Source organism: Phascolarctos cinereus, unplaced genomic scaffold, assembly GCF_003287225.1.
Source record: "Phascolarctos cinereus isolate Bilbo 61053 unplaced genomic scaffold, phaCin_HiC Scaffold_5;HRSCAF=322, whole genome shotgun sequence".
Lineage (NCBI taxonomy): Eukaryota > Metazoa > Chordata > Mammalia > Diprotodontia > Phascolarctidae > Phascolarctos > Phascolarctos cinereus.
In genome coordinates, this window is record NW_027555958.1 from 315,154,095 (window position 1) to 315,167,683 (window position 13,589).

Here is a 13,589-nt window from a genome sequence, read left to right on the forward strand (position 1 = left end):
CCTCCCCCAAGTTGTTTCCCCGTAATCCTGCTCTTTTGGGGCCAGTTTGGTGGTCCCAATTGTTAATTTTCTTCCCTCATCTTCCAAATATTTTGTATCATTTTGTACGTACTTTGTATTTACATGTTGATTTTCATTGTCCTCTTCTCCCTATTCCCTAGAATATAAGCTCCCTGAGGAGCTGTTTGATATTTTTTTGTCTTCATATCCCTTAAAATAATGCCTTACACAGAGGATGTCAATAGGGACTAATCTGTGATTTCTTTGATGTGAGGAACTCTCTCTACTGATGCAAATCAGGACCTTCTCTGCCACAACTTAAAATCTTAGAGAAATGCATAGGGCACCACGAAGTTAAACTGCTTGCCTAGGGTCACACAGCCAGTATATGTTCGAGGTAGTGGGACTTTAACCCAATGCCTTCCTAACTCAGAGGCCAGGTCTCTAGCCACTACCTCCTGCTGCCTCTCAACAAGTCCTTCCAGGAAAAGTTAACCAGTTATGTGCTAAATTACTTCCATGAGTGATACAAAGAGGAATAAGAAAGTGTCTTCCCTCAAGAAGCTTCCACTCTAGTTGTGAGATACATACACATGAAAAGTCATACATACAAAAAAGGTAAGCTTATACAATGTTCACACTTAATTAGTTTGTGGAACTGAATTGAGGGGGCTTGGAGGTCACGCAGTTCAATTCCTTCATTTCACAGAAGAGGAAACCAAAGCGGTGATATAGTAAGTGATTTGCCCAAGGTCACACCAGTGGGTGGTAGGGGGTGAAAATAAGACCAAGGTCCTCTGATTCCAATGCCAACCCTTGTCTCAAGACATGGCACTCTGCCAGAACCTTCCCAGAAATAGGAACTCTTGATCAACAGGGAGTGAAGACATTGAAACACTCTAATACCCTCCCCCAAAGACCCAATGGTAGGAAGCCATGATTCACTGGGGAGCTCAGGGAGAAGAGAGTTTTATCAAGAACAGCATAATTATCAACATTTACTTTCTCTGAGAACAGCTACATAATGGGAAGTTAAAGTACCATATCAGAGTAAGGAAGGTGGTTGTGGGAAGCAAGGACCTCTCTGTCTTAGCCTCACTAGTAAAGACCTCTGCAAGTCTATAGGGATGTGTGCCCTAGGCAGGAGGGAGACAATGGAACACTCTGTGACACCAAGAAATCTAGGGAAATGGCAAGGAGGCAGCTGGGGAAGACCTTATGGGGATAAAGAAGTTGTCATTAAGAAATATTGATCAGGGCAGCTAGGTGGCGCAGTGAATAGAGCTCTGGCCCTGGAGTCAGGAGGACCTGAATTCAAATGCAGCCTCAGACATTTAACACTTATTAGCTGTATGACCCTGGGCAAGTCACTTAACCCCAATTGCCAAAAGAAAGAAAGAAAGAGAAAGAAAGAGAGAGAGAGAGAGAGAGAGAGAGAGAGAGAGAGAGAGAGAGAGAGAGAGAGAGAGAGAGAGAGAAGAAAGAGAGAAAGAGAGAAGGAAAGAAAGAAAGAGAGAAGGAAAGAAAGAAAGAGAGAAAGAAAGAAAGAAAGAGAGAAAGAAAGAAAGAAAGAGAGAAAGAAAGAGAGAGAGAGAGAAAGAAAGAAAGAAAGAAAGAAAGAAAGAAAGAAAGAAAGAAAGAAAGAAAGAAAGAAAGAAAGAAAGAAGGAAAGAAAGAAGGAAAGAAAGAAAGAAAAGAAATATTGATGGGAGTCATATGAGAGAGTGGGGAGAGTAGATAGACTGATACAGCCACCATTCAAATGGCACCTGGCAACTGAACTGAACCCTTTCTTCCGAACACCTGCATGTGGAGCCATTTGGCACTGGCCACGTACTATCGGTTGGCCGGTGTTGCTGGTTACGCCTTTCTGTCCATGTCCCATCTCACAGCTGGAGGATGAGCTTCTCAAAAACAAAGACTGTCTCTCACTTCTCACTCGCGGTAGTGACTTAGCACACAGCTGGCGTTAATTCAAAAATCTTGGGAGGATCTGTTGAGAGAAAATGTGGTGTGATGGTTAGAGCAATGGGCTTGAAGTCACGAAGACCCGTGTTCTAATTCCACCTCAGAAACTTGCCAGTTTGGTGACCCTGAGCAAATTACTTAACCTCTCCCAGGCTGTTTTCCCATCTATAAAATGAGGGTAATAGTACCAGTAGCACTTACCTCCCAGGGTTGCTGTGAGGATTAAAATTCAAAAATGTCTGTAAGGCATTTTGCAAAACTTAAAGCACTATATAAATGCCAGCTGGTATGATGATGAAGACGATGAGTGCTATTGATTGTGAATCTAAGTTTGGACTGTCCCCAGATACTACCCCCTCTTTATAGCATAAAGAACAATGAAGTCAGATGACCTGAGTTCAAATCTCTGCTCTGCCACAGCCATGTGACCTTAAACAAGTCATTTTACCTTCCTGAGGCTCAGTTTCCTCATCTGTAAAATAAGGGGGTTGGCTTAGATGACCCAGCTCTAAATCTAATCTAAATTAGACAGCTAGGTGGTATAGTGGCTAGAGCAATAGACTTGGCAGTCAAGAAAACCTGAGTTCAAATCCAACCTCAGATACTTACCTGTTGTATAATACTGGGTATTTAACCTCTATTTGCCTAAATTTTCTCATCTTTAAAGTGAAGATAATAATACCACCTATCTCCCAAGGTTGTTGTGAGGTTAAGATGAGGTGATATTTCTTAAGTGCTTTTGCAAACTTTAAGACTCCACACAGGGTATCTCAAGTCTAAGACTTTTGAGACACTGTACATAAATACTACCTGTTATTGTTATTATTATTAATTCAAATCCAACACAACTTTATTAAGCACCTGCTATGTACCAGGCACTGTGTTAAGTGCAGAGGATAAAATTAGTAAAAAGAAATACAGTCCCTACCCTCAAGAAGCTTACAATCTAAAGGAGGAGACAACACATAGAAGGCGACACGAAAGCAGGGCTAGGGATGAGGATGGGACACCAGGAAGTAGCTGGCCTAGGGTTCCATGTTCCATGGAGTCGAAGCCAGGCAGGGAAGAAGATGCAAAGGGGAATGATATATTAATGTTCCTCTGAGCCTTTTCCTTTTCCCATTGCCATGTTCTGGTGTTTCTCTGTTTTGCCAGATTCTTTTAGGTGTTCAGAGCCTCTCCTAAGGGTTGGGGGTAGGGTTGGCAAAGGTAACGCTTGTTGAATTGTAGGGGGGTTTCATTTCAGGGATGAAGCTGTTTCTCCCCTTTGCTGGGCTCCTGGCATCACTGATTTTGATCCAATCTACTGCATCTGCGCAGACCTTGACGCAACCTACTGTGTCTACAGACAATGGTAAATATCTCCTTTAAGAACATACATGCCCCCTGGCCTGGCCTGGCCTGGCATTAGATCTCACTATGGCAGGCCATAGGAATACTGCCATTCTATTCCGCCTGTGCTGTCCTTGTGTGTCCGGCTAGTATAATTCTTCCTGAGACCTGCTTATGGGGTAGGGCACTGGAACTGTCTCAGGGAAACCAGGGAAATCCTAGCCTAAATTCCATTGTTCTCGTTCTTTCTCTAATCTTCAGCTTTCTAATTTAATTCCATCCAGTTCAACTAACAATCCCCAATCACTCATGGGTCTGATCCCACTACTGATCTTCAAGAAAACTTTAATTCGCTCCTGGACTGGTTTGCTCCTCTTCAGGCAATGGGGTGACTTTGTTTTAGGGAGAAAAGGGGGTAACCATATTTAGGTGTGGGCATCCAACCAGCTCTCTAGCTCAACTGCAGCTCAGAAGTCCCAAAGGAGCCACCAATCTCAGGGATTATGGGTGCGTACCATCTTGCCTGGCCCCTCTATTCTTTTCAATCCCACAACCTCCTAGTCAATGAAATTGAACTCTGAATCTTAGCAGTGGGAAAAAAGTGAGGAGGAGGAGGAGGAGGATGGGACACCAGGAAGCACCTGGCCTAGGGCCATCTTGTTCCATGGAGTTGAAACCAGGCAGGCAGAAAAGGCAAAGCCAGGGGCCTTTAGGACCACAGCTAATCTTCTACTCTCTCTTTCCCCTACTATGCCCTCCAAGAAAATAGCAGTAGTGCAGAAGTCATCCATGAGGCTGTGAATGAAGCCAAGAGCCAAGTTAACAAGGCCTTCCTGGCTGGCCGGAACAAGTAAGTGAGCAGGGATGGAGGAGGGGACAGCACATACTCCTCTTCACCAGCCGACGGCACATAGAGAATATGCCTACACCATTCTTGACAATCCTCTGGATAGCAACATAATACTTAATATTTGGTAAATTTATTGAATACCTACCATGTGCCCCACTAAGAGCTAGAAATACAAAACCAAAAATGAAATAGACTTGCCCTCAAGGAGCTTACATTCTGTTGGGAGAGACAATATGCACATAAATACATATTCACAGTTTTTTAAAAGTAATTGAGGGAGGCACTAGCTGTTTGGGAAGGCTTGATATAGAAAGTGGATCTTGAGCTGAGTATTGAAGAAACCTAGAGATTTCCAGAGGCAGAGATGGAGGAGCTAATTTCAGGTATGAGGGTAGGGGGAGGAGGATGATAGCCCCATTGATACAGACACAGGAGATGCAATGTTGTGTGAGGAATAGTAAGAAGGCCAGTTTGACAGGACCATATGAAAGTGAGCAATGTGTAAATAAAGCTGGAAAGATAGATTGGGACTTTAAATGCTAGGGAGGAAAGTTTACATTTGCTCCTGGAGGTAATAGGAAGTCACTGGAATTTATTGAGTAGAGGAGTAACACAATCAGACTTCAAATCAGAACTCTGAAGTTTCATAGGTGTGTTTGCCCTGGCCAGGAAGAAGACAATAGTTGGAGAAAATCATTTTGGCAGCTATGGGCAGAAGGAATTAGACTGGGTGGGCTTAAAGGAGGTAGACCCACTGGGAGGCTGTGGTCGTAGAGTATTTATATCATTTCTAGTAGATATGATAAGGGCTTTAACCAGGGTATATGGCGGTCAGAAGTAAGAGTCATTACCATTGCCAGGTCTTCCAGGTTCCTTGAGAGGTCATCCAGTTCAGTGATGTCAAACACAAATAGAAAGGTACTAAACCATACATAAAGATTCCTTCAGGACAAATATTGACTTATTTCTTAAGTGTATCTGTTTTATTACATTTTTGTTTATTTTGTTAACTATTTCCCAGTGACATTTTAATCTGGTTCAGCCTGCACACCCTTGAGTATGAAGAGGATGTTTGACACCCTGCTGCCCTTGGGCGGAATTATATCTGTGAGAAGCACAGATATAATGGTGTAGGCATATTCTCTATGTGCCGTCGGCTGGTGAAGAGGAGTATGTGCTTTTCTGTTCTGTTCTTAAAACTCTCCCCCAAAAGGTCTCTCTCTCGGAATCCTTCTGTATGTTAGATGGGTACTACACCTAATATTCTTGATTTTTGAGCTTATTCCTAATTCAAATAAATCAAAGTCTCTGTGTATCAAGTGTCCCAGGAACGTAAATAAAGATGAACACAAGGTGGTGTATGTGATCTGGGAAAATGAAAGGAAAAGAGAGAAAATGTAGGAGAGAGGATAAGGAAAAATTTTCAGAAAGGGATCCCCTACTTCAGAAGCATTAGAGGGGTTAGGAGTAGAGGTTGTGTGCCCCCCATCCTATGCCATTGTACTTCAGACTTACCTTCCTCATGTAGGGCCAGACTAAAAAAACAAAAACTGCCAATCAGGAGGCAAAATGAGTTTTTGTCCTTGACCTTGTCATAAAGTTAGTTAGTCAACCAGCATTTATTAAGCACTTAATATGTGCTAGGCTCTGTTCTAAGCACTGGTGATACAAAGAAAGGGAAAATGGTTTCAGAGAAATATAGGAAGAGTTGTATGGACTGATGTCAACTGAAGTGAGAACAACCAGAAGAATAATTTATCCATGAACAGTATTGTAAAGACGATCAACTTTGAAAGTCTTAGGAACTCTAATCAACCTAATGACCAGCCACAATTCTAAAGGATTCATGATGGAACAGATTTCCCACCTCCTGATAGAGATACAGTGATAGACTTGGATTGCAGATTAAGACATGTTGTTTTTAGACATGAACAATGCGGAGGATTTGTCTCTCTGGGCTATACATGTTTGTAACAGTTTGCTTTTCTTGCTTATGAAGTAAGGATTAGAAGGGAAAGGGAGAGAAAGGGAGAGGAGGATCTTCATCTTTTTTTAAAATAAATTAATTTTGGGGGCAGCTAGGTGGCACAGCAGATAGAGCACTGGCCTTGGAGTCAGGAGGACCTGAGTTCAAATCCAGCCTCAGACCAAACACTTGACACTTACTAGTTGTGTGACCCTGGGCAAGTCACTTAACTCCAATTGCCTAAAAAAAATTTTTTTTAAATAATTGCTTAATTAATTAGAAAAAAAAAAACAAGGAAAGGCAAAAGCAGCCCTTGCTGTCAAGAAGCTCACAACATAATGGAAGAATCAACATGCAACTAATTACATACATAAAGATATATACAGAACATATGGAAGGTAATCTCAGAGGGAAGACGCTGGTGGTGAGGGGTACTCCAAAAGCCTTCTGCAAAAGGTAGGATTTAGGGGTAGCTAGGTGGCGCAGTAGACAGAGCACCAGCCCTGGAGTCAAGAGAACCTGAGTTCAAATCTGGCCTCAGACACATAATACTTACTTTAAAAAAAAAATTGGGATTTAGACTGAGTGTCGAAGGAAGCCAGTAGGTTGATGTATTTTGGAGTTGTGGCACAGTAGATAGAGCACCAAGACTGGAGTGAGGAGACCTGAGTTCAAATCTAGCCCCAGACATTTACTAGTTATGTGACCCTGGGCAAGTCACTTCATCCTGTTTGTCTCAGTTTCCTCATCTGTAAAATGGGTTGGAGAAGGAAACCACTCCAGTATCTTTGCCAAGAAAACCCTCAAAGGGGTCACAAAGAGTCAGATGTGACTGAAAAAAATAACTCAACAATAACAACAAAATGGACCTTTGAGAGAAGCTTTAATATTGTTTTGCCATTAACATATTCTTCGGCACTTCTTGGTTGGAGGGACAGGATGGAAACTGGAGTCTAATCATCTGTAAGTCAGTCCTCCCGGCTGCTGGGCTTGGCCACCCTGATTCCAAGGCTTAGAAAACAGGGGTCTTCCAATTTCTAATAGTGTCCCTCCCCCATGTCATATATTTAGCAATCAACAAGTGTATTTGCTAAGCACGTACTACATGCCAGGCACTGCACTTGCACAAAGTACAAAGAATGAAACGATCTCTACTCTGAAGGAGTGGACAGTCTAACAGGAAAGATATGGCAGGACTCATATAAATGTAAATGGCGCAGATATAAAGTGGATAACCACAAATATCTACAAAGTACTGGAATCCCAGTAGCTTGGAAAGCAAGGAACCAGCAGATGGGGAGATCAAGAAGGGCTTCAAAAAGAAGGTGCTTGAGCTGGGCCTCAAAGAAAGAGAGGGGAGCAGCTAGGTAGCACAGTGGATAGAGCACTGGCCCTGGATTCAGGAGGACCTGAGTTCTAATCCAGCCTCAGACACATAACGCTTACTAGCAGTGTGACCCTGGGCAAGTCACTTAACCCCATTGCCTAGCCAAAAAAAAAAAAAGAAAGAAAGAAAGAGAGGGGATCTGTGAGAGAGAGAGATGAGGAGGGAGGGCGTTCCAGGCATGAGGAATAGCCAAGAAGGAGGCACAGAAATTAGAAGGGAGGTGTCCTGCCTGACAAATGGTCAGGTGAGCTGAATTGCAGAGTGAGGGAGGAGGAATCATATCCGTTGAGACTGGAAAGGCTGGAGTCAGACTGTATAAGGATTTCAAAGCAAAACCTTTATTTAGTGACCTACTGTGAGAGTCCATGTGCTCAAAAATACCTCCTCTACAAGGTAAAGCATTAGGGTTTTTTTCTTAATGATAGAATCAGAGACGTAAGTTTGAGCACCAAAGTACATTTTTTCACAGCACTTTGTGTATGTCTGCTGGATGTCACAATCTTCCCTAGGGACAGAAATCTCACATCTCCAATATTACAGATGAAGAAGTTGGAGAGTAATGCTCCTTTGCCTAAGGCCATGTGAAATATGTCTTGTGAGATATCTGAAGCGAATGCTTTTTTATAATAAGCTCCGATGGAAAATGCAGACTGATGCATTTTATCATGGCTCCACAGGCAGAACAGAGGTCCCACTGATAGCTGAGGAGGAAGGCAGTGGAATTCCCAAAAGAAATCCAAGAGAGCAGAAAACCAGACCCTCTTGTGCAGCGAGCACACACACAGCAGCCTGTAACCTTATCGATAATCAAGAGAGCAATCCTAGCTCCCTCCAGCAGGATGCGTTGACGCTGGGCCTGTCCTTCTAACTGATGGCCTCTCATCTTGTCTCCTTGTAGGCTGAAGACAGTCCTGGAGAGCGTTCCCACTCCTGTCCAGCTGTCTAAAATCTTCAAACAGGCCACAGGCAAGACTCGGGAAGTCTTGCGCAAGGGCCAGGTGTGGGAAGAGTGCCTCAAGATTCTAGACGAGAAAGCAAACATGAATTTGGTGACCGGTGACAATGTCACAGGTACAGCCTCCCCCCACAAGAAGTCACAGGGTTGGGGGAGAGGGGAGAAGGTAGGAGGGCTCTTCTTGTAGAAACAGAACTCAATATCGATACCCCAGTTCCCCCCAAAAGCATTCTTTCTCTAATAGCCACTCAATTCAGGTTCATTGAGTGAATTAATAGAAATATACTTTCACATACTACATTTCACTTTCACTTACTAAGAACCATAGGTTAAAGGCAGATGGATGCTTAGAATCAGTGGGGTTCCACCTGGAATGGACCTCAGAAATCATCTAATTCAATCCCTACGCCTTTTACTGGGAAGAAGGAAACTGAGGCCCAGTGAAGGGAAATGTTTCCTTGGGCCATATGTCTGCTGAATGCAGGAAGATCCAGAGTGGAGGACATTTCAGCCTATTATAGGTAGAGATTAATTAAGATTGTTTTGCTGGAGGTAAGAGGCAACTGGGATAAAGAATTGGCTTTATAGTCACAAAGGTCTTAGTTCATACTCTATCTCTGATACATACTGCTTGTATGACCTGGTCAAATCATTTAATATTTCAGTGTACCAGACTACTTTCTAAGACATCACATTACAGGAAAGGTGCTACCCTGCGTTGGTAGAAGGAGTTTTCTTACCTGGGAGTTCCCTAAACCAATGAAATCACAGGCCTAGTCCCTATCCTGATAAGTGAAATTTATTTTTTTTCCAAAGAAAGGGGATCTGAGAGGATGATTCAGCCAGGGAAAAGTACCCTAATTTTCCCTTCAAAATGTCATAAAAAAATGTTGCCAGGAGGGGATTTCTTTGCTTTAACTGCGGGGAGTTCAGTGCCTGGAAGTAGCCGTTGGTGTTTCCTTCTCTTTCCCCATTTTCTGTCTTCTCCAGTCTCTTGGATAAGGAAGGAGAATGGTGGGAGCTAAATGGTTACAATGTAGAAATCATTTAACTTGTCTGAAGAAGTGAACTTCAAACAGGATTTGTTAGCCTACAAGAAAACTCTTCGATCTTTAATATTGCAGGCTATGTTAGTAGTATCACTTACATATTTGTACTTAAAATATGGTATTTGTTTTTCCAACATAGGCACCTTAAATGGTTAAAAAACATCATGCTTTTGATAAGATTTAATCCCCCTCCTCCTCTGATCTTTGTCAGTTAAATATATAAAGTTTGCTTTTAATATATGTTTAGTTTTTTTAAAGGCCAAATTGGAGGGGGGGAGTGGGGTTTTTTTTTAGTTTTTTTCTTGTTTTGTTTCTTTTTGCATTATGACTAAATTGAAAGGTTAGGGATATTTTCAGAGAAAATACCCAGTAGACAAAAGACAGCCTGTCACTCAATGTCTTCTCGTGACCCCGCCCAAACATGCATCTTAGATTCTGTTTTCAAAAAACATCTCCAAACAGCTCTGAAAGAGGAACAGAGAAATAGGAAGGGTTAGGGATCTCTAAGACGCAGGGTATGTGAGGGTAGAACCCAGGCTAGTCATTTTCATAAACTTTAAACTTCCTAACATTAAGTACATAGCTCTTCACCTAGAAGGGACCTCGGAAGCCAACTCATTCGGCCCTCTTCATTTCATGGATCAGGAGGGGAGAGTGGATAGAATAAGGATTTATTAAAAGCCGAGTGTGTTCCAGGCACTGTGCTAAGTGAGCGTATTACAAATATTCTCTTATTTGATCTTCACAACAACCCAGGGCAATAGGTGTTATTATCATCCTCATTTTACAGTTGAGGAAACTGAGGCAGACAGAGGTTAAGTGACCTGCCTAGAGTCACACAACTAGTAAGTGTCTGAGGGCAGACTTGAACTCAGGTCTGCCTGAATCCAGTCCTCTATCCACTGTGGCACCCAGCTGAGAAAATGGAGCAAGCTTGAGTGACATGTCTAAGGTCACATGGGTAGAAAGCATAGGTCTTCTGATTCCAGAGTCTGCTCCTTCCGCTGTATCATGCTTATTTCTCCTATGTCACTAACTTGCCCTCCTTTGTTGTTAATGCCAGGGAAAGACTTGGGCAATATCAGAAAGGAAGGGGTGCTAGCCTCCTGGGATTCCTGCCTAAACTCCTCATGCTATTGCTCTGTGGCTCTACAAAACCATTCATCCAAGACCTCCCTTCTCCATGTCCTGAAATTCTCCCCTATCCACCTCCCATCCCAAAATCATTAGTCTCCTATCCCCTGTGCCACCAACCTCAGGTAGGCGTTAGGAAGGAAACAATTTAATTCACATTGAGGTATGCTTAACTTCCTGGGACTATTAATGGTCTGGAAGAGTGACTTGGTAACTCAAACAAATCTAGAGTCAGACCTTCAGGCCTCGTGATAAAGGAAGAATTATAGACAGCCTGGGACAGATATCTGGAGCCACCAACCCTACCCTCCTTAAATCACATCTTCCACTGCCTGTGTGTGTGGAAACAGATGGAATGGGGAAGCCAGTACAACTGAGAACAGATTAGCCTTGCCAGGAAATCAGCAGGCTCCAAGAACATGTCCTTTCCAGAAGGGTGTGCTGGAGTCCGCTCAAACCAGCTGAAGAGCTGAGTGTTACAAATCAGGACTTGATTTATTGTTTTCTTGATTGTGTAGATTTAAGGACATTGGGAAGAAATGTTAATAACACAGATTAAACCTAGAAGAGTATCAGGTGTCCTTTTCTTTTTTCTGGAGAGCCAGCTGTTAAACATCTACCAACATACCACATTGTGTGGTTCAGATTCTTACTGCTTTGGTCTAACAATAACAGCAGCCCACCTCAGAGTGGGAAGAGGGGCAAAACCTCAGAGCTTCTGCAAGGGCCTTTTTCATTTACAGACCCCAGCCCGGAATTGCTTATGCTTTCTAAGGAGGTGGGCTGCAACGTGGTGACCCCAATAACAAAGTGTGACTGGAACAACAAATACAGGACCATTACCGGAGAGTGCAACAACAGGTGAATGGGGACCCAGGGGAAAGGTGCTCCTCCCCAAGACAGAAGACTAGGCTGCCCTTCCTCATAACCCACTTACCCTCTATTGCTCCCTCCACCTTCTAGCCAAGGACCAGACCTTCTCAAAAACAGGGCTTAAAGAAAGCGCTCCAGACCTCTTCCCCTTTTTCATCCAGAGTTGCTGTGGTAGGGAACACTTAATGGAAACTATCACATTATTCCAGGCCTCTAGGTGGCACAATGGATAGAGGGGCAGGCCTGGAGTCAGGAAGAGCTGAGTTCAAATGTGACCTCAGACACTTCCTAGCTCTGTGACTCTTGGCAAATCACTTAACCCTGTTTGCCTCAGTTTCCTCATCTGTAAAATGAACTGGAGAAGAAAATGGCAAACCATTCCAGTATCTTTGCCAAGAAAACCCCAAATGGGTCACAAAGAGTCATTCACAACTGAGCGACAAAAAATGCATTATTCAAAGGATCTCCATAAAAGCAAAGGGACCCAAAATCCATTTTAAAATGAACCCCAGCTTAAAGGAAAATAATGCTCAAGACTCCATTTTCCCATCTAGTGCCAATGCTAATAATGACTGACATTAGTATAGTGCTTTCATTTAAGTCTTCTTATTTGATGCTCACAACCACCCTTGGAATTAGGGGGGAGAGGGGAAGGATTTCTTTTGCTGAATTAGGTGACACCATTTCTGCAGCTGAATCTATGAGCTCATTGCTCTAGGGTACTCTCTCTACCAATGTAGGTCACATGATCCCTGAACTTCCAGAACTTAGGTCTTAGTTCAGGGTCTTGGCCACACTGACAGACCCAATATGTGTCAGAGGCAAGACTTGAACCCACATCTTCCTGGCCTCCAGGCCAGTTCTCTATCCACTATATATCCAGGCTATATGAAGGCATTATTATCTCCATATACTCATGGAGAAACTGAGGCTGAGAGAGGTCATATCTAAATTCAGATCTATTGACACCAGATACAAAGGTCTTTCTACTGCATCTCATTGTAGTATAGGATAGGATATATAAGATGATGTTTATTTCTGACTTCTTTGAAATTAATTAATAAGTATTTATTAAGATCATCACTGAGTTGAAATCCAGCCTCAGACACTTACTAGCTGTGTGACCCTGGGCAAATTATTTAACCCAAATTGCCTTGGAAAAAAAAAAAGAGTCCTGGTTTTATTGTGAGTGCACCCTCTACCAAAATATATTGCAACACTTTCACATCTTTGTAGAAGCTCAGCATATGTTCCTTTGGCTGCAAAAAAAACCTCATCTCCGTAGGGTTGGCAGATGCCTTAGAGGTTATTGAGTCTAACTCATCGCTTAACAGAGGAGAAAGCTAAGACCCCGATAGTTTCATTAACTTTATTATAATAAGGGGCAAAGCCAGGATTCAAACTCAGGTCCTGTGACTCCATGTTCAGCATTCTTTTCTCTGTACCATGCTGCTTCTCCCCAAGGGAGATGTTATTATATTAGGTAATATTATATACTATGTTCTAGACAATTAAGATGTGTTCCCCTCCAGATAAAATGACTTGTCCCAAACCACACAGCTAGTAAACAGTAGAGTCAGGACTCAAATTCTGATTTATCCTCACAATTAGCAATTCCCTGCAGTTAGAGTTCTCATTGCCAAAATATAACTACAGATGAGCCATCAGAGCTATGTTCCAGGGCAGAAAATTTAGAGGGAACACAAGCAACTATCTAGGGACCCACTCCTTCTGCCTTGCCTGGTACACCCCCTTGTGCTCACAATTCAGGGGTCACTCCCTCCCTCTGCAGCCAGGAAAATTGGAAGGTGCAGGCAGCTTGGTATGATGGAAAGAGTGCCAGATTTGGAGTCAAAGAACCTGGGTTCCAATCTTTGCTCTGCCACTTGCCACTTGTGTGATCTCGGGCAATCCATCTATTTGACGTCTCTGAGACTATAAAATGAGGGGTCCAAACTAGGTGGAGTCGAAGTTTGCTTCCACTGTTAGTTCATGCTCCATGATTCTTGGCCCCAATTCTCTTCCTTCCTGGCCCACACCCTGCCCCCCAGCACAGCCAGTGGACTCTTCCTGAA

The 13,589-nt window shown here is 43.0% G+C and overlaps 1 protein-coding gene across 2 annotated transcripts in view; it reads left to right on the top strand.

Moving 5' to 3' along the window:
• Positions 1–13,589, top strand: part of LPO (lactoperoxidase) — a 34,359-nt gene that overhangs the window by 3,295 nt on the left and 17,475 nt on the right. The window contains exons 2-5 of one of the 2 annotated variants that reach the window (XM_020991959.2): positions 3,199–3,322; positions 4,063–4,150; positions 8,402–8,574; positions 11,385–11,502. In XM_020991959.2, coding sequence (XP_020847618.1) covers positions 3,217–3,322; positions 4,063–4,150; positions 8,402–8,574; positions 11,385–11,502 — 485 coding nt within the window. In that variant the 5' untranslated portion in view covers positions 3,199–3,216. The remainder of the gene's footprint in view (positions 1–3,198; positions 3,323–4,062; positions 4,151–8,401; positions 8,575–11,384; positions 11,503–13,589) is intronic. The other variant, XM_020991957.2, reaches the window with a different exon arrangement.